Consider the following 18,074-nt stretch of genomic DNA (forward strand, 5'->3'; position numbering starts at 1 on the left):
GATTCCTTAAACAGTCTGAGCATCTTTTAGAGTTTTGTATGTGTCCTAAACTAAGTGGTCTTGTTAGGCCACAAGGTCTAGTCCTCGTCTGTGTCACTGTTGTATTTATCTCTTCAGTTAAAAGAGAAATCTGACTTTGTATCTTGGGAAGTAAAGAGAGGTGGAAGCTTTTATCCAACTTGTCTCAAGGATGAAAAATATACTTGATTAAAGATTTGTCTTAATACAAATTTGTGGGGGGGAGATTTTTTTATTTGCAGAATAATATCCTGAACTGTTCGACATGGACAATTGTAAAGATAGGATTCAGTTTACAGCTGTAAAGATTACTTACAGGTACCAAAAGGGTACCTGTATTTTTAGTGTGCAGTTTTGATTAGGCTTCTTCCAAATTATGCCTAGACCAAGTATTTTGCAATAGAAATTCAAGGAAAGCACGTTCAATAGATAAGATCTTATTGTCATTTTTTTAACACCTTTCGTTTTTGGAGGAATGTTTTTGAGTTGTCAAAGAAAACCTATTTATGCTCCCATTAGGAAAATACACCCTTTGTGCAGGATATACTAAAAGGGTTTTTGTAACACTGTTAGTTTTGGATAGTTCATGTTTCTACCCTTCACACAGCCAAAACAAACAGGGGAAATGAACTTTGCACAATAAGTACTATTGTTAAACTCTTATTAAGGCGAACTCCATCTTGTGGTGGCGTTTTTGTAACAGACTGGTTTACTCTTGGGGTTTTGGGTAATCTGTTTTGTATTTGAAATTGCAGAATCTGACACAGAGTCCAAGAAATGTGATATTCACTTGAGCATTGGCAAGCCAGTTGTAAGTATTATCCTTAAAATACCATTATTTTCCGTGCCTATACTTTCTATAAAATAACGTCTCTCTTATTGATCTCTCTTTCTTTTTTCTTAATGGTTTATATTTTTAATAGAGAAAATGTATTTTAGCTGTTAGAGGTTATAGCTGGGAAAGGGCAACCATGCTATGGAAACCCACTATTTCTCAACTTTCTGAAACAGTCTGTCTGCCTCAGTTTCCCAGTCTGTAAGGCAAGTTGTCAAGTGTATGTGAGAGCTCTAGTACCCAGCAAACCAAGGGCCTGCTAACCTAACGGAAGTCTATCCACTCTTGGAACCATTCTTCATTCAGCATAGAGGATTTAAGAATATTGGGAATAGAGTTTACAAAAATAGATCATCTTTTTACATGATGTTTAGGAATCGGAGCAAATATTTGAGTATGTACATGAAGCTGGAGTCTGATGTAAATTTAAATGCCTAAAGGCTAAAACTGCACTGATATTTTTGATCTTGAGCATTCTTAATGAAACTCTTTGCATTATCTATACAGTATGCAGATACTTTCCCCCAGCTTTCTAGCTCTTTATTTACAGTAGTTTTGTTGCTGTTTCTGACATCTGTATTTAATGCTAACAGAAGGCTGTGTTGAGCTTGTGAGAGAAAATTTGAAGTAAGCAGCAAAAAATTTAGACCAAAAACTTTAGTTGTGAACATTAAAATCAGAGCATCTTGCAATCCTTTAGCTTAGTGGTTAAATGTTATGTGAGGGAGTTAGAACAGAGTAGGGAAGTTAGGCCATCTGACTGTGCCTAGGCATAGATCTGGTGTCAGTGTTTGTTCAAGACTCCTGAATCTGAAAATTTGCTCCAAATGAGTGATACAACCAGTGTAGGTGAAATAGAACGTTTCTCTTCTTGCACTGAGATAGTGTCGTGTGTTTGTACATTTTTTTAGTGTTTGAAGGGAAATCCTTTAATATGATTGTTTTAGAAATTAAAAGAGGAAATAAATTCAAATAATGACTCAGTATTTCCACTATAAAGGTAAAGAATTCCTCCAGTGAGGAACTTCATAGGCAAATTAGCAACACCATGTTATTGACTAATATACCTTTTATTGCAGAAAGCAAACTTACTTGCATTATTTATGCTTTTAATAGGTTTCTGATATACAAGCAAGATCAGCCGTTCTGTCCTGGAATCTCCCAGTTAGTTCACAGAATGGAGAGAGCCATAGTCATAGTCCAGCAGCATTTACATTTGAAGTAGCAATATCCAACAGTGGTAAAAATGGAAAATTTAAATCTGTCTATGTGTAAGTTTAGTTTCTTCATTTAAGCACAATACCGATGTTTAAAACCATTAACACATCAGCAATCTCTCTATCAGGAGCTGTTTGTTGACTTGCAGACCTACTTACTTCACGTGAAATAAATTTTAAGTAATATCACTAAGAGTTACATGGACAATGGGAAACGTGAAAATTAAATGTGCGCTACATGGTTTTGCTTTTCAATAAGCTTTTATCCTTTAAAGTGTAAGAAAGAGCTGTAACTCTCTTCTTTTTTCTTTTTTCCCATTTTCCCAGTGGGGAAGAATTAACAATTACACTTCCCGATCTCAGACCAGCAACTGATTATCATGCCAGGTACGTTGCTGGGAATTAAATACTTCGTGCTTTGGTTTGGTATCTTAAATACATAATCACTGTGGCTTCATGAAAAAGGGCTGATCACAAAGAACTTGAGGAACATTCTGCAAAAATGCCATAGCTATGGACACTACTGTTGATATCTAAATTCCCACTTTCATTGAAATGTCACCTCATTTTCTTCCCTACTATCTTTTCTGTCTCTTCGTGTTTCTCAAATACAAACTTTAAGTTATCCTCTGTTGGTATTTTTTTTCTTAGAACAAGGTTGAACTCAGTGAGAGATGGTTGTAGGCTGAAGGCAGCAATAAATAAAATGTTAGCCTTGAATGTGGATTCACAAGCCTGACTTACTAGCTTGGTTTGTAAAGCTGCTTCTCTAAACTGCAAGCTTCTGTAGCAGTGCAAGAAAGGAAGTGGAGGCTGGTTGAAACAGGCTGTGTTACAAGGGAGCAGGACGTGACATTCAAGAAATGCCACGCAGAGCAAATAAGTGTTACTGGAGACGGTGTTTAACTGGTCGGGGAAAAGACAAGCTGGTTAAACAAGCAGAACACTGTGATCCAGCAGCAGAAATGCTCCTCAGTGCTTGGGCATGGGAGGAAACCAGTTTTAAGACTTACTGAAGCCAACTCCTGTTAAACTGCAGAAGAGTTCTGAGTGTGTTAAATACTCAGCACAGCTCCACTTGCACAGTGTAGCGTAGTGTGGGTTTGGTTCATGGTGTTGCTTTCTGTAGAGGCCAACCTTCTTCTACCTACAATTCATTTGATAAGACAGACAGTATTTCTGAACAATTAGTCGTCATTGCTTTTCAAAAACAACCATAAATGAGCACAACTGTTCTAGAGATTCTGTACCATTTAAACAATCAAACACTGATAAATGTGGGTTTATTGCCTGAACAGCTGATTGAGCCCATGTTAGTATCCCTACTCTTGCACAAGTGTTAATTTGAATCTCAAGGTCTTTTTAGCAAAAGGTTCATTTCAAGTCAGGTATTCTGTTACCATTTGGTTACACTCGCTATAGTTTTCATCATGGCTCCACGTGTATTTCATCACTGACATATCTCCATTGAGAGAGATAGTAATTGTAAAGTAAATGAAGGATGCCAAATGGAGTCTTCAGATCAGTAAGTGTACCTATGTGAGCTCCATCACGCTATGTCAGCATGCTCCGGTCTCCCGGGACATAGAAGGGACAGTAGTGTTTCTTAGAATGTGGGCATCCATTACTAGACCCTGCAGCGACTGAATAAACTGATTTTTTTGTTGTTTCTTCCTGAATGAAAAGGCATAAAATTGTCTTTCAGAATCAGTGATCTGAAAGAAGAGTGATTGGGCACTTGTTTTCTGTGAGCAGGCTGGTCTTTGTGGCTGTAACCACTGCCGGAATTAAATGCATTTCTAAAGCTGACAGCCTTTTCCTTAAACTGTCAGGTGCTGATGCAACAGCAACACAATTAATTGTCCTTTGTTCAGAGTTTCAGCAACCAGCAGTTCCATAAAAGAATCCATTTCAGAATTAGTGAGTTTCACTACAGAAAGTTGTGAGCCGGACTGTCCAGCTGCACCGAAGCTGATCAACAGAACCAAAAACAGCCTGAGCTTGCAGTGGAAGGTAAGAAGTCTGATGTATCACCCACGGTATGTTTAAATTAGCTTGGTCAATGATTTAGTGTGTACTTTAGGTGTTGGCTTTTAAGTCACGCAGTGGAGGCTGATAACTGAAATCATGTTTCTTCCTCTTTCTTTCAACGTTTACTTAGTTTCTTGCATGCTTTAGCATGATAGAGTCAGTAGCGGATCTCTCCCAGTATGAACTATTCAGTAGGAAAGTTCTCTTCTGAACCAGCAGCAGAGGAAAGAATAGAGCATTTATTTCTTTGCTTGGTGTTCCTGGATGATAAATAGGTACAACTTAATGTTATAATTCTGAGTTCTTACAGTTATTCTGACCCATTCAGAGTAACATTCTTTGGCTAGTTTGTGGATTGAAGTTTAATAATCTGACTTTTGGATGTATGCAGTACCTCTGAAGACTTGTTGACAACTGTTTTCTTGTTGTCTTGTGTTTTTCTTATAACTGTATTATACCTGGAAAATGGCATATAGCTAAATGACTTTAATTAGTTAAATTATTTGTATAACCTGTACTTAGAAAGTGAAGGAAGTTCCCGATTCATATGTCATATCAAGCACAAATGTTGCTTACGTTGCTCAGGCAGCTGGTGAGCACGCAGTGCAAGGACACAAGGAAAAAAGTGGTATGCATCTCATTTGTGTTATTCATAAAACTATTCATGAGTTTAATATTAAATATCAAATTAATTAACAAACTATCAGAATTAATACAAGTAGTATAGCAGCCTGGAAAGCCATCAGGAGCAAGGAATTAAACTAGTTAAAATACCAGCTGGTTTTTGGCCTTTCTAACTCATTTTAGGGAATAGGTGTCTGTGCCCCCAGTAGAGTTTCAGGTTATCACAAGTGTGTGTATGGAAGAGGAGGGCTCTTCTCTGGTCCTGCTGCAGGTTCCTTTCAGCTCTATGCTAAATGTTTTGTTTTAAAAGGCAATTGGAGTATGTTATATTACATTGTTAAAATGTTTTGGGGTTTTTTTTTAATGTGAAATAATACTTAGAAAAGTACAACCATTTGATTTTAACTTTTGTCATTGTTTCTTTTTCTTATAGTCTTCAAATGACAATGGTTCCAAAATAACTAATTTTCTTTTAGAATGGGATGAGGTAAGACCTTTTCTAGTACAAAAAAAAAAAAAAAAAATCATAATGACATCTGTAGACCAATTATACTTAAAAATACTTTTTGCTTAGGTACGTCAGCTATTTTCAGTGCAACTGTCCAAACAGTTTTAAAGGGACAAACCAATTAAAAAGCTTGAATCAAACTACTAGTGTGGCAGCATCTCCTGTAGACAATCCATTCAGATCCTCTGGGAGGACAGTGTAGATCCCTCATTTGGTTCCTGTCATTCAGAGCATCGTTAATTCCTGTGCTCTGTTGAAATGGATGAGCATCTGGCTTGTTGTTGTCACAAATATCGCTCAGCTTTTGAACTTCTTATTGAAATGTATTACAGTGGTAAAATCAGAAATGTGTTTTGTTTTCAATTGCAGTCATTTATTACCATTTTGTCAAATTACAGTGCCAAAAAATCAGCAGACACCTCAATCAAAATGTGGGTTTATTATCAAGAATGCTAAGGATTACAATCAGCATACTCTGTATGACCATGACGTGAGCTTTGGATGTTCTTTAGGCTTACTCATTTTTGTTAACTATTAGTGAAATGAAATTCAGGACAGTTGAGAGTGAAGAAATTGACCTCAGCAGGGAGCATGCAGTCCTCATGCGAAAAGTGACTTGGGTTGTTCTCACTTCTTTAAAGGGGAAGAATGGACCCTTCAAAGAATGCTACTACGGGCACCTGAAGCAGTATAAACTTACCAAACTCTCTCCTTCCACAAAATACTCGCTCAGATTAGCTGCTAAAAATGATATTGGAATGAGGTAATGAACACAACATAGCAAACAGTTTATTTTCTCATCAGTTTGGTGTGCTGTTGTTAACATTGTAATTTTATTTTGTATTTTTGCAGTGGGTTCAGCGAGCCAGTGACATACTATACAGCGGGGATTGTCCCACCAGCCCCATCACCCCCCGTGCTTGTTGAGGCAGGAGTGACCTGGCTGTCGGTGAGGTGGAGCCCACCTAGTGGGGTGTCTTCAGATGACTCCCTCACTTACAGTTTAGACATGGAAGAGGAAGGTTCTGTAAGTGCTGGGGTTCGTTGTATGTGTAAAAGCTTGATATGCAGTAGTGCTTAAATAAACGAATTTACTTTCTAATAACATGCTGCAAAATAACTGCAGCTGTTTGCATGTACTCATGAAACAGACAAAAATGCAATTGACCTGATCTGGTTTTTGTTTTATTGTGGAAAATTTGTGACTCTCTGTGTTCTTATTTTCCCTCCTTTACAGGGTTACGGTTTCCAGCCACAGTACAATGGAGATGAACTCTCATGCACTTTAAGAAATCTTAGGAGGAGTACGTCCTATAAGTTTAGGGTTTGTACTAAATTTTGTTTCTGATTTAATTATGGCTGCATGCTTTTCTGGAGTTTAGCAGCTGGAGTATACAGCTAAGACACTTCCATAGAATTTTTATAGAATACTTCTGTAAATCAGCAGGCTATTACTTGTCAGGTAATAAAGCATTTATCATATATTCTGATTATTCCTGAAACAGCTCTTTGCCTACAACAGCGAAGGAAAAAGTAGTCCCAGTGAGGTGGTAGAACACAGCACCAATCCTGACAAACCAGGACCACCGAGTAAACCCACTGTAAAGGGCAAGATCCATTCACACAGTGTGAAGGTTACATGGGGTAGGTTACCTTTTGTTCATGTTGTATTTGAGTGCTGCTTACCTATGTACAGTCACTCAGCAGATTTAAAACCAGAGGCAAACTCAGGGTAATCATTTGTCTCTGCAGATAGCATTACTGCAGGAGAACACTTTGCATTACCAAAAACATTACAACTTGGTTTGGTTTGGGGCTATAGTACAAAAGTAGTGCTTTTCTTTATTCAGTTTAGAGAAGCAGTCAATGCTATCATAACATCCTCAGGTGTAATGGCATCTAGATTTACTGTGATGCTTAATTTCTATGTGCTCTTAAAAAAATGAGACAATACCTGAAACTGGCAGTATTTTCCTAGTTACTCTTCTTCCTGGCATAATCACAGTTAATAATAGAAAACCCCTATTGTTCTGGAAAATGTATTGTGAATATATAAGGATGCTGTTTTCTGTTTCTGTTTGAATTGAGTTTTCTATGTGAGTATATACTGCAGTGAATGAATGTTCTCTGAAAAAGCTGATGAAATAATGTGTTGGTTTTAAATCTTCTGTAGTTTATTGTAAGGTGCTGATTTCTTTCAGAACCACCCAAAGATAATGGAGGATCAGACATTTCTAAATACTTTTTGGAAATCTCAGAACCATCAGTTGGTAAGCAATCATCTTTAGGTACTAATTGAGCGTGCATGCCAATTCAGTGTGCTGATTCATTGCTCTGGCTGTCACTGTTCTGTTTTCACATGTTTGTATTGCCCTGTACATGTTCTCTGCATAACTGATCATTCAAATTTGACTGTCTTAGTAGCCGAGTGAGAGAATTTCCAAGGGTTTTTTGGTTTGGTTTGGTTTTTTGCACAAGTTTTGTAGTGGAAAGTATTTTCTTTCTTTCCTCAGGAAGCAAATGGGACACCATATACAGCGGTTCCCAGCGAGAACACGTGTGTGATCATCTCAAGCCTGGCACCTCATACAGAATGAGAGTGTACTGTGTCAGTAAAGGTGGTGAAAGCCAGGTGAGAAAAAAGAGAATTAATTTGCTTCTGCAGACCATTTCTCTTCATGTTGTAGTGAAACGTTGTTTTGTGTTTCCACTCTAAAACACTGTGCGTTACTGCCAGGCTTCTGATGTTACGACTGTCACAACGTCAGCTATTCCTCCCGGACCTTGTCACGCTCCATGCCTGGCAGGCAAAGCTAAGCCCAAGGAAATCACTTTACAGTGGGGTAAGCTCCAGTGTTCTGAGCAAAATACTTTTCTGATCTTAAATGTCATAACACAAATGAAAAATGTGTAGAATTCTTGGGGACAGGAGTGGGGGTTGTTTAAAATAAAAACATATAAATGTAATCCATGTCCTTAGTTGGGGGGAAGGGGGTTGGGGGCTTTTGGTTTTTTAAGACCACCAAAGCATGCTAATCATCTCTGATTTGGTGATGCATCCATGTGCAACGATATGGTGAGACTTAAGCAGACATAAAGGTCTTCCTCATTACTGAGACCTGCTCAGCAATTTAAAAACTAGCCGTCCTTCTCTTATTTTTATCTCAGTAAAGGAGATAATCAAAAAGTAATGAAGATATACTGGTTTTTGAAGGAAACGTGATTAGTCTTTAATCTGTCAGTATCTGGGGGGAAGAAAGCAAGCTTCATAAAGTGTTTGTGCTCAGATATACAATACAAGCCTGCACTTTAAAGTTTAGAATTCATCTGGCTCAACTTTTAGCTTGAAAGGCTGATCAGAAACAATTTAAAAGTGCTTTGTGTAATTAATGGGGGTGGGGGGGAAATATCTTTTTATTTTGTAGGCCCACCGTCTGTAGATGGAGGTTCTGACATTACAGAATATATTGCGGAGATGGCAAACTCTGAACAAGATGAACGTAGACAAGTGTATCAGGGTCCAGCATCTGAATGTGTAGTAAACAATCTGCTTCCAGGGAGAACCTACTGCTTCTGGATCCGAGCAGCAAATAAAGTTGGGGTAACCACTGTGCTAACGAAAGCAAATGTTTTTTTACACAGGACATAGTAATGATACTATTGTCTTACAGGCCTGATGATGTTTTGTAGCTTCTGTCTTCTGTCGTAGTTCTGTTGAAGGTGCAAAATTTCTTACAGCATAAAAAGTAAGATTTAAAGAAGATTCAATAGATGAGGGCTGAAGGAAGGACTTGAGTGTCCCTGGCTAAGGGGATGTTCACTGTGTTGTGTTTCTGTTGTTGTTTACTGGATGACTGTTGGAACCAAAGGTAACTAGTCCAAAGTTAGAGCTAGATGTTCTCTTACTACTTTTAGTCATTTCTGTGACTGCGGTGTATGCCCTACTCTTCTGGCTGTGAATAACCACTTCATGTTTGTGCCTTAAGAAATTGCCCTGTTTTACAATTAGCATTGGCTCTGCAGGTTGATGGTGTGGGAAGAGCATTGTGTGGAGAGGGGTGTGTTCAAATAATACCAGGTTTGAAAAGAGGTTGGGATAGATGTTGGGTGCATAAAGGTCTTTCTGAAACAGTACCCAGCTGCTTCTGGAAATCAGATCCTGACTACAGGGGAAGGGGGGGTTACAAAGCTGTAGCGGTGGGAGGGTTACAGATATTCTGTAGGCACAGGGCCAGTTTATAAACTAATTGAAAGGAGTTTTAAACAGTGCTGTGAAACCAAGCACTGAGTTCTTCTGTTTATTTCCCTATCAAGTTAAAAATAATTTGTTTTCTCCAGCTCATACACTTGCACATCAGTTTTTGCTCTACTGCTGTTGCTGTATTCATGCAGTTGTATTTCCCTGCAGTTTGGCCCTCACTCTGACAAAGCAGAGATCTGTACTGCTCCAGGACCCCCCGATCAGTGTTGCAAACCTCTGATAACTTGTAAAAGTGCGACCTGTGCTGTAGTTTCATGGGAGGTAGGTGTTAGAGACTTTTAGTAATATGCAGATTAAGATTTGGCTTTTAGAATTGTAATGACAATTCTAGTTGAAGCTCAGGTTTCAAGCCCAGAGCTTCTCTTCCAGTGTCTCCATTCAGCATAAAAGAGATCACACATGACTGGTGGACATGTGTATGTGCAATAGGTGAAAGGAAATTTATTGCTTAAACCCACAGAGCCCTGCGTGCAATGGTGCAGAAATCAGTGAATACCGACTGGAGTGGGGACAAGTGGAAGGGTCGATGCACATCCTCTACACTGGCCCTGGCCTGAGCTATGAAGTAAAAGGTCTCACACCTGCAACCATGTATTACTGCAGAGTACAGGTATGAAAAGCCTTCTGTTACATGTTACTGAGCAAACGAACAAGTACATACAGTTTGAAGAAAAACTTAAGGTGAATAAAATCATGTCACCTACTAATGCAGCATATAAGGTAATTGGTAAAAACCCTTCCCCTTCTCCCTCAGTCCCTCCTGACTACATGTATCTAGAAAAGAGGTTTAGATCTAGTGTTGCATTAACTACCAGCCATTTTGCTGTGTTTACATTTTATCTGGGAGATTCTCCTTTCTCTTCCAAACTACTTTTAACACACGCAAAAGGAAACACAGTGTCTGGTTAGAAAAATGCAGACTCATTAAACAGCACACGGTCTCCCTTTCAGGCTGTGAATGTCGCCGGAGTCGGGTTGTTTGGCGAGACCGGTGTGGTGACAACCCCTGCGTCAGTGCCTGCAGCAGTGTCGGTGCTGCATTTACTTGAAGAAGATCAAATGGAAATTTCTCTTCCTTTATCAACGTGCCTTGCAATTCAATGGGAAGAACCGTGTTGTCATGGGTCAGAGATCACTGGATATAATATAGAGTATGGGGAGAAGCAGCTTGTAACTGTTGGAAGAAATACAAGCCATGTTCTTGAGAATCTGCTGCCTGACACTCTGTACAGGTAATAATCATTTTATTCTGAAACCACGTTAGTAGGATTTTCAGTCAACAGCTTAGGGGACAGTGTTTAAATTTTTTCGAGCAAGTTTTCGTTTGTCTTTTAGACTATTTGCTTAACTCACTGTGCAACTGGAGGATGGGAATAAAATCAAATTCTCATATCCAGAGTCAAACCATGGTGGTTTAGGGGCAAGAGTTAAGATTGCTGTGTTAAAATGAACATTCTGTCTCAAAGCCAAGGCTTTGAGACAGAATCTAGATCTCCTGGGTTTAGCATTTTTAGTTCTGAAGCAGTGTGTTCAGTGGGATCTCACCAGAAGAGGATGAACCCGTGGGTAAAAGCCAAGTAGCTGTGCCCATGTTACGTGCTCAGGTCAGGTTGTGGATCTTCAGTGTCAGCAGGAGGCAAACAGGTTAACAGGGAGGACCTGGGCACTTGCTCACTGAACAGAGTAAACCTGAACAATGCTGAGGGACATTGAAGTTCATTATGTTAAAAACAATGTAATATGTTGACTTGTTTGGCAGTAGATTATTTTTACAGTTAATTTCTAACTGCATTTCAATTGTGTTATTTTTTTGGAGTTACATTCTTCACAAATTTTAACTTTTGCTTTATTACCTGACATTTTTTCAGGACCTCAGTAAATTAACCATATAGCTGCTCTTCTCACGTTTCTAGAATCAGAATACAGGCCATAAACAGCTTTGGAGTTGGTCCTTTCAGTCATTCCATTAAAGCCAAAACAAAACCACTACCTCCTGACCCTCCTCACCTGGAATGTGTGGTCTTCAGCTACCAGAGCCTTAAACTGAAATGGGGTGAAGGTCCTAGCAGAGCTTTAATTACCAACCCTACCCAGTTCAACTTGCAGATGGAGGACAGGTTTGGCAGGTAAGATAAACACAGGTTTACAAGTGTCGCTTTACAACTTCAGATCACGTTTATAAGACGTTTTAAGTATTCTCCCTTCTGTGTGCTAGGAAGTCATTTGGGCTCAGTTTGCCCCTCAGTTTATATTTCTGCATCCCATCTTTCCACCAGAAATGCTGGTAATAGCTGTTGCACTATTATTTACTTGTGAACAGCAAATACAGTTCCTGTTGAAATAGTAATATTTTACTATCTTCCTGTGTTGCCAGGTTTTCTTATTCTTTGGAGATTCTAAAATGAAGTCCAGTTTATGCATGAGGAACCTGGGCTTGACGGCTGTTCTTTAACTTGAAATTCTAACTTACCTAGTATACCAGGGATTATTCTCTTGATTCAATCCAGTTTGGTGATACAGCTTCAGTGGTAGCCTGTGTACAGCTGTAGCTTAGTGCCTTGACAGGCTGAGTGACTGCTTCATGACTTCCACCAGTACAAATTGTGCATGTGTGTAGAAAGCCAGGGCACCTGGAATGTGTTGTCACAAATCTGTGAGTACAGAATAATGCTGATTTGTATTCTGTGTTTTTCCGCCAGGTTTGTTACAGTTTATAATGGACCTTGTCATACATACAAGGTACAGCGACTCAGTGAATCCACTACGTACTATTTTAAAATCCAGGCATATAATGATGCTGGAGAGGGAGGGTTTTCTGAAGTTTACGCTTTCACTACAACTAAGTCTCCACCCGCATCTCTTAAAGGTGAGCTCACACTGCACTAGGAACTTCCACAAGCTGTTGGCGTGCTAGATTGAACTGCAGCCAGACTCTCTTCCCAGCCCAGTGTCTTTGCAGGGCCTTTGAGGGGCAGGGAATAGAAACTAGCTGTGATGGCCTTTGTCTTGCTGTCTCCTGGTGTGGGAGCAGTGAGTGGCTGTAGCTCTTCCACCCCAACAGTGAGGATTTCTTCTACTCTTTTGAAATTGGAAAGTCATTTTTCAGGGATAGCTCTCATTTGATATAAGTTACAACAGCATGTAGGCAAATAAGAACATAAATAATTCTTCTGATCTTCATTTTCTAATGTGAACGTTAAAGATTGTCTTTAGAGAAAGTCACTCTGAAGATGAGAATGACAGTTACCTGCAGGAAAATTAGTTGACTCAACCATGTTTATAACATGGAACTTCAGCTCTGGACATACCCAGGCACATACATGCTGATTTCTGTAGTGACCTGAAAGTGCTTGCTCATCTGTTCAGGTGTTAGACATCAGCAGCTCATTTTGTCAGCTCAAAAAGACAGACAAGTGTAACCTGCAGATATTACAATGATCATCTTTTAAGCTTGTGTCGTGAAATACAGCAAAGAAAAAGAAAGAATTAAATCTTAATTGCTTAAAATGATTTGAATGACAGTTCCCTCTAAGAATGACAGTTCCGTCTATGTTCCTAACGAGTCTATTGGAAAAACCTCAAGCTTTTACATTTACCAGACACTTGCCTTAGAACTGAGACAGTTTCAATGGAAAATATACACAAGCAAAGTGTTCTTTAAGCTGGAGCAGGAAAACTTCCTTGTTGTTACTGAAACCAGTGCCCTTTGCTACATCAACTGTGAAAGTGAGTCACGGTGATAATTGGTGATTTTGGACCTTTTCTTCTGCTGGAAAAAACAGGAACATCTTTAGAGACCGTTGTGCTCTCTTTCTGAAATACCAACAAATCACTTTTTTTTCCTAGCACCCAAAGCAAATCAGCTGGAAGAAAACACTTACGAAATCACATGGGAGCCTTTACAGCCGATGAAAGGAGATTCCATTGTTTACATCCTTCAGCTCGCTGCTGGGAGAGAGTTTGATCAGGTACCTTTTGTTTCACAGAATGAACTTTCTTTACTTTGAAAAATAATTGGAAAAGAAGCTGTCTGTATTTGTTGATGGTAGCAGCAGGGATATTCCTCATTTCAGCAAGGGGCTCAGCTCACAGTCCTGCTGCCAGGGTGCTTTTTTCATGTGTTGGTCAGTTCCTCTTGGTGAGATGGGTGTGAACAGCTTCCAGCATCAGGTCCTGCTGTTCCACCTCTTTGTGCCATTGAAGGTTGCCCCAGATTAAAGATCACAGACTTCCATGTCTTTGTTGACCCTTTCTTTGCTGTGTAAAAGCAAGTGGCTGCAAAGGCAGGCTGGGGAGTCCCTGGGAGGACTGGTGGTCTAGAAGCAGGTTAACACCAGGTTATCCTCTTCTCCCAGCAGTTCCCTTGGTGCTTTTGATTCTTAAATCTCTCCATCTGTGGCATCGCTGCCTCTGTCAGTCATGGATGGCACTTGCCCCACACCTTGGGAGAGCCATACAGAACAATAGCTGTGCAGAACAACTTTTTTCTGAGCTTCACCATCCAGGTGTGTCAGTGTTGGGCACAGCAGGAAGCTTTGGAATGTTCATAAGAAAACAACTCATAAATTCAAGTTGCCTTGAAGAGAAGGACTTCAGGCAGTGTCCAGCACCGCATGTGCCTGTGGAGTGGAACAGAAGGTACTGTTTATAAGATGGACCCATGTAATGCAGTTCTCCCTCTTCTTCTGACCAGGTGTACAAGGGACCAGAGACCTCCTTCCGTCTCACAAACTTGCAGACAAACTGTGAATATCGGATCAGAGTCTGCGCCGGCCGCCAGTCCCAAGACTCTACCGGCTCTCAAGAACTGTATGGACCTTACAGCCCCAGTACGGTGTTCTCATCTCAGAAACAGGAGCTGGTTCCGCAGGGTGCTGACCTGACGACGGAGTTGGCAGAGACTAAGAAGACATTACGCGAAGAGCGCTTCATCGCCATCGTTCTTCTCTGCGGATTCGCAGTGGTTGCTATTTTATTCGCTGTTGTTATTCAGTACTTTGTAATCAAGTAGACAAGAGCCTATGCAGTACTCAGCTTTTTGTACAGAAGCTATTTCGGGTATTTATGGTTAGTTCTAATTAAAATCCTAGCTGGAAATGTATCGTTACATGCGTTTCCACTTTTGCTGCTGGCTAACAGTGAGGCTGGGTTGGCAGATCCTTTCCAAATACTGAACGCAGATTTCTTGTAGAAAGGGTAATCCTGGGTCCTCTGTAATCAGGGTGAGCTGTTGATAAAACAGCAAAACAAACTGCCTTACTGCACACACCAGTGTGTGCACACACTCTTCCTCTCTCCCAGTTCAAAGTGGGGCCCTCTGGCCGGTGGGAGAGAGGCGGCGTTGGTAGAACCAGTCCTTTTCCAGTCCAACCAGAGCAGCGGCAGTCGATCCGCAGTGTTTAATCGGGTATCGTCGTAGTTCGGTATACATGAAATACAGCAGCACAAATGCTTAAGCTTAGAGCAGTTCTGTATTGCAGATCATTACTAGAGCATACCACATTTAATATACCGTAGAAGGAAAGCAGAATATTGACTTAGTGATATTACTACTTTACAGTTATTTTAATATTTCGGATTCTGTAATAATCATTTCAAGTGTTCACGTAGAGGGTGCCGGCATTTTTAAGAGTTTTAATCCAACTGCTAGACAAAAGGTTAGCAGGACGTGATGTACGTTTCAGGTGCAGCATTGCAGAAGAGGCCCCTTTTGTATCGTACATTTCGGAACGAAATGCTTTCTGCTGTTGGTGAAGCAGCTCTTGGCCCAATCCACATTTCACTCTCAGTGCCTGAGAGAAGAGTAATTTCCTGTGCTTCTGATTAAATCTCTGCAGTGGTTTCAGAAAAGCACAGGTGTTGTCTTTAAGGAGAAAGAGTGCATTTATGATAAATGTTACACTATTTGGCTCAAACTGAGCAAATGTTTTTGTACTATTATTAACCTAAAAATAAAAAGTTCAAACTGCTTTTGGATGCCCTTCTAACTTAATCTGGATGATCAAATTGTACCTGAAAGAACTCTTTTTAGATAACATTTCTATGATGTTTTAAAGGACTTGCTATCCCAGGGGTAGCAGCTTCACATTCCATGGTTTTCTAGATGGGAATGTTCAGCCTGCCGTGAGCTTTTCAGAAACTTGTCCTGGTTGTCTGGGGGATATGTATTTTGTGGACACTGTGCACTACAAATGACTGTTGTTGTTAAATCTGCTCACGAATACCTACAGCTGCCATCTTGATGTCGGCTGTTCGGAAAGCTGGAATTCAGCAGATTTTGAGTGGGGTTCAGAATGGGTCTTCCCAGCAGCATTTGGAATGTGCCACTGAAAGGTAGATTTAGTGTATTTTGCAAAGATACGGCTACACTTTATATCCATCAGAGCGATGCACTTGTACGTGGAGTGTTGGATGCGATAGTGCTACAGGCGAAGTATTTCCAGTAATTAATCAGTTTAAGGGTCTTTCTCCTATGGCAGTTGAGGAAAAATGTTGCGTTGTAGTTTGAGGCATTGTGTTGTATTTCAGATGTGGAAAACCTAAATTATGACATAGTATCGCTTAATACTCTTAAAAGTAGATTTATGGTGCAATCTGAAATTAATCTTTTCAAAATGTACTCTTCATTTTGTACTCTATTTATTTTGATTAAAAGTCCTGGAAAATGTATGTTTGAATGTATTGTTCTACTTGTAGCAGAACTTTAAGTTAATCATTTATTATATCATAGAAATCTCTCCCTCCAGTGTTGGAAAGAGTTTTATACAGATATTAGTCTTTAGTTTGCAGAAGAGTTTACAATCTGTCTTTATTTCTCTTCATAGTCTACTTTTAGCAAATAAGACGGCCTTCAGCAAATCTCTGTTGCCAAAGGGTTATTTCTTTAACTCTTAGAACGAAGTTTGTAGAGGTTTATTTGGCAATAATAGTTCTGATCATTTTAAAAGGTAAATTAGGATTGCAGAGTAAATACTAACAAGTCATGACCGTAAAAAAGCGAAACAAAGTCCATTTGTTATTGCCACAAAACACTCGTGTTTCCTGCGGGAAAGCCGACCACAACACAGCTTTCCCGTCAGCCGTTCCCATTCCAGAACAATAAACCCTCGTGGCATTCATGTAGTAGGTATCTTCAGTCTTCTTGTATTGTAATTTTGAGGTATCTCAAACTTATGTTAAAGCTGCCATGCATTGTATTACTAAATTGTAACTATCAAATAGATAATATATTTAATACAGCCAATAAATAATACAAATGTATTCAAATTTGACTACAGGGTGGTTGTGTGGTTTTGTGGTTTTTAATCTTGCTCGGGAGCAATCATTTGTGTAGTATGTAATTTAAGGTAAAGAAACACATTCAGAGTTGTTATTAAGGGTCTTAAGCCCTTACTAGAAGAAAAGTTACTCATGGGAGCCTTAGCACAGCACCATCCTTGTCCTTTCCAAGAGCTCTCTCAGCCCCGTGACCAAGCGGTGCTGGTTCTCGAAGCCCTTTATGTGAGGCTGGAAGGGTGCAGGGGCAGCCCGGGAGCTGGTGAGCTGTTCTCACTTGGGTTGTGAGAGCTAAGTCACCGCTGAACATTGACATGAAAGAACTGAGTTCTGTACCTTCAGGAGAAACCTTTTCACTCCTGGTCAGCAGCACTGAGTTCACTTGTGGTGCAGGATTTTGCTCATTACTTTCCTATATTTGTATGACGTGATGTTGTGATGTGTGGGGTTGATGGAAGCCCTGAGGTGGAAGCATGGGATGAGGCTGAAGTAGTGTGAGGTCATACAGGGTGGCTTCACTCGGGCCAAAGAGAATTTGGCCAATGTGGAACAGGAGCCAACACAGCACAAAGGCCAAGACTGCAAAAGTTGAAGAGGAAAAGAGCACACTCCAGTCATCCCTAGCAGTGTTCGTTCTGCCTATTCAAACCATCTAAGCATTGAGACAGGAGCTTGTAAAGTTTAACCCAGCAAGGATGAGACCTCCTGCCTTGCCCGGTGGCTTTTGTGCTAATCTCAAGCAACAAGGACAGAATTAACTGGTTGCAATTGAAAGAGGGCTTTTGCCACCTGTGTTGTCCAGCGGAGAGAACAGACTCAAATCCAGCCTGCACTTCAGTCAATGGCTGCTGCCCACTTGGCCTGAGAATCTGAGTCACCCCTGGCATCCCACAGTGCGTGTTGGAGGGGGAGGACCAGGGACAGGGCAGAAGGTGGGGACCCCTGTAGGCGGTGGATGGGAGGAAAAGGGGAGCCAGCTGGCCCAGAAGTGCTGAGGAAGAAGATGGGAAAACAGAGCATGCAGGAAACAGACAGTAGGTAGTGGTGGTATGTTCTAGTGATGGCATCTCCAAGTGTGGGTGCTGCTGCCTCCCTGCTGAGATGGGTTGTGGATGGATTGAGCAAGCCCAGACAGGTCACTAAGCATGAAAAGTTTTGCAGGGAAAATTGCTTTAAGCTCTTCCCTTGCCACAGCAGGGAAGTGCCTGCTCTGGTTTGAAGCCACAGAATTTTCCAGTTTCTTTAAATTGGAAATTTAAGGGTCAGAGATGCCGGGGACACAACAAGGAATGTGATCTCCAACCA

At 40.4% G+C, this 18,074-nt stretch overlaps 1 protein-coding gene across 2 annotated transcripts in view; it reads left to right on the plus strand.

The window, feature by feature from the left end:
* LOC115612696 (fibronectin type-III domain-containing protein 3a-like) overlaps positions 1-16,765 on the plus strand; it is a 47,502-nt gene extending 30,737 nt beyond the window's left edge. For both annotated transcript variants that reach the window (XM_030497300.1, XM_030497301.1), the window contains 20 exons: positions 774-829; positions 1,970-2,124; positions 2,398-2,457; positions 3,945-4,083; positions 5,159-5,212; positions 5,875-5,996; positions 6,086-6,260; positions 6,471-6,557; positions 6,739-6,877; positions 7,435-7,503; positions 7,747-7,865; positions 7,971-8,076; positions 8,659-8,834; positions 9,642-9,755; positions 9,955-10,104; positions 10,446-10,726; positions 11,408-11,620; positions 12,194-12,360; positions 13,341-13,462; positions 14,188-16,765. In XM_030497300.1, coding sequence (XP_030353160.1) covers positions 774-829; positions 1,970-2,124; positions 2,398-2,457; positions 3,945-4,083; positions 5,159-5,212; positions 5,875-5,996; positions 6,086-6,260; positions 6,471-6,557; positions 6,739-6,877; positions 7,435-7,503; positions 7,747-7,865; positions 7,971-8,076; positions 8,659-8,834; positions 9,642-9,755; positions 9,955-10,104; positions 10,446-10,726; positions 11,408-11,620; positions 12,194-12,360; positions 13,341-13,462; positions 14,188-14,505 — 2,822 coding nt within the window. In that variant the 3' untranslated portion in view covers positions 14,506-16,765. The remainder of the gene's footprint in view (positions 1-773; positions 830-1,969; positions 2,125-2,397; positions 2,458-3,944; positions 4,084-5,158; positions 5,213-5,874; positions 5,997-6,085; positions 6,261-6,470; positions 6,558-6,738; positions 6,878-7,434; positions 7,504-7,746; positions 7,866-7,970; positions 8,077-8,658; positions 8,835-9,641; positions 9,756-9,954; positions 10,105-10,445; positions 10,727-11,407; positions 11,621-12,193; positions 12,361-13,340; positions 13,463-14,187) is intronic.
* The last annotated feature ends 1,309 nt before the right edge of the window (positions 16,766-18,074 follow it).

The sequence above is a fragment of the Strigops habroptila genome, chromosome 9 (genome assembly GCF_004027225.2).
Source record: "Strigops habroptila isolate Jane chromosome 9, bStrHab1.2.pri, whole genome shotgun sequence".
Lineage (NCBI taxonomy): Eukaryota > Metazoa > Chordata > Aves > Psittaciformes > Psittacidae > Strigops > Strigops habroptila.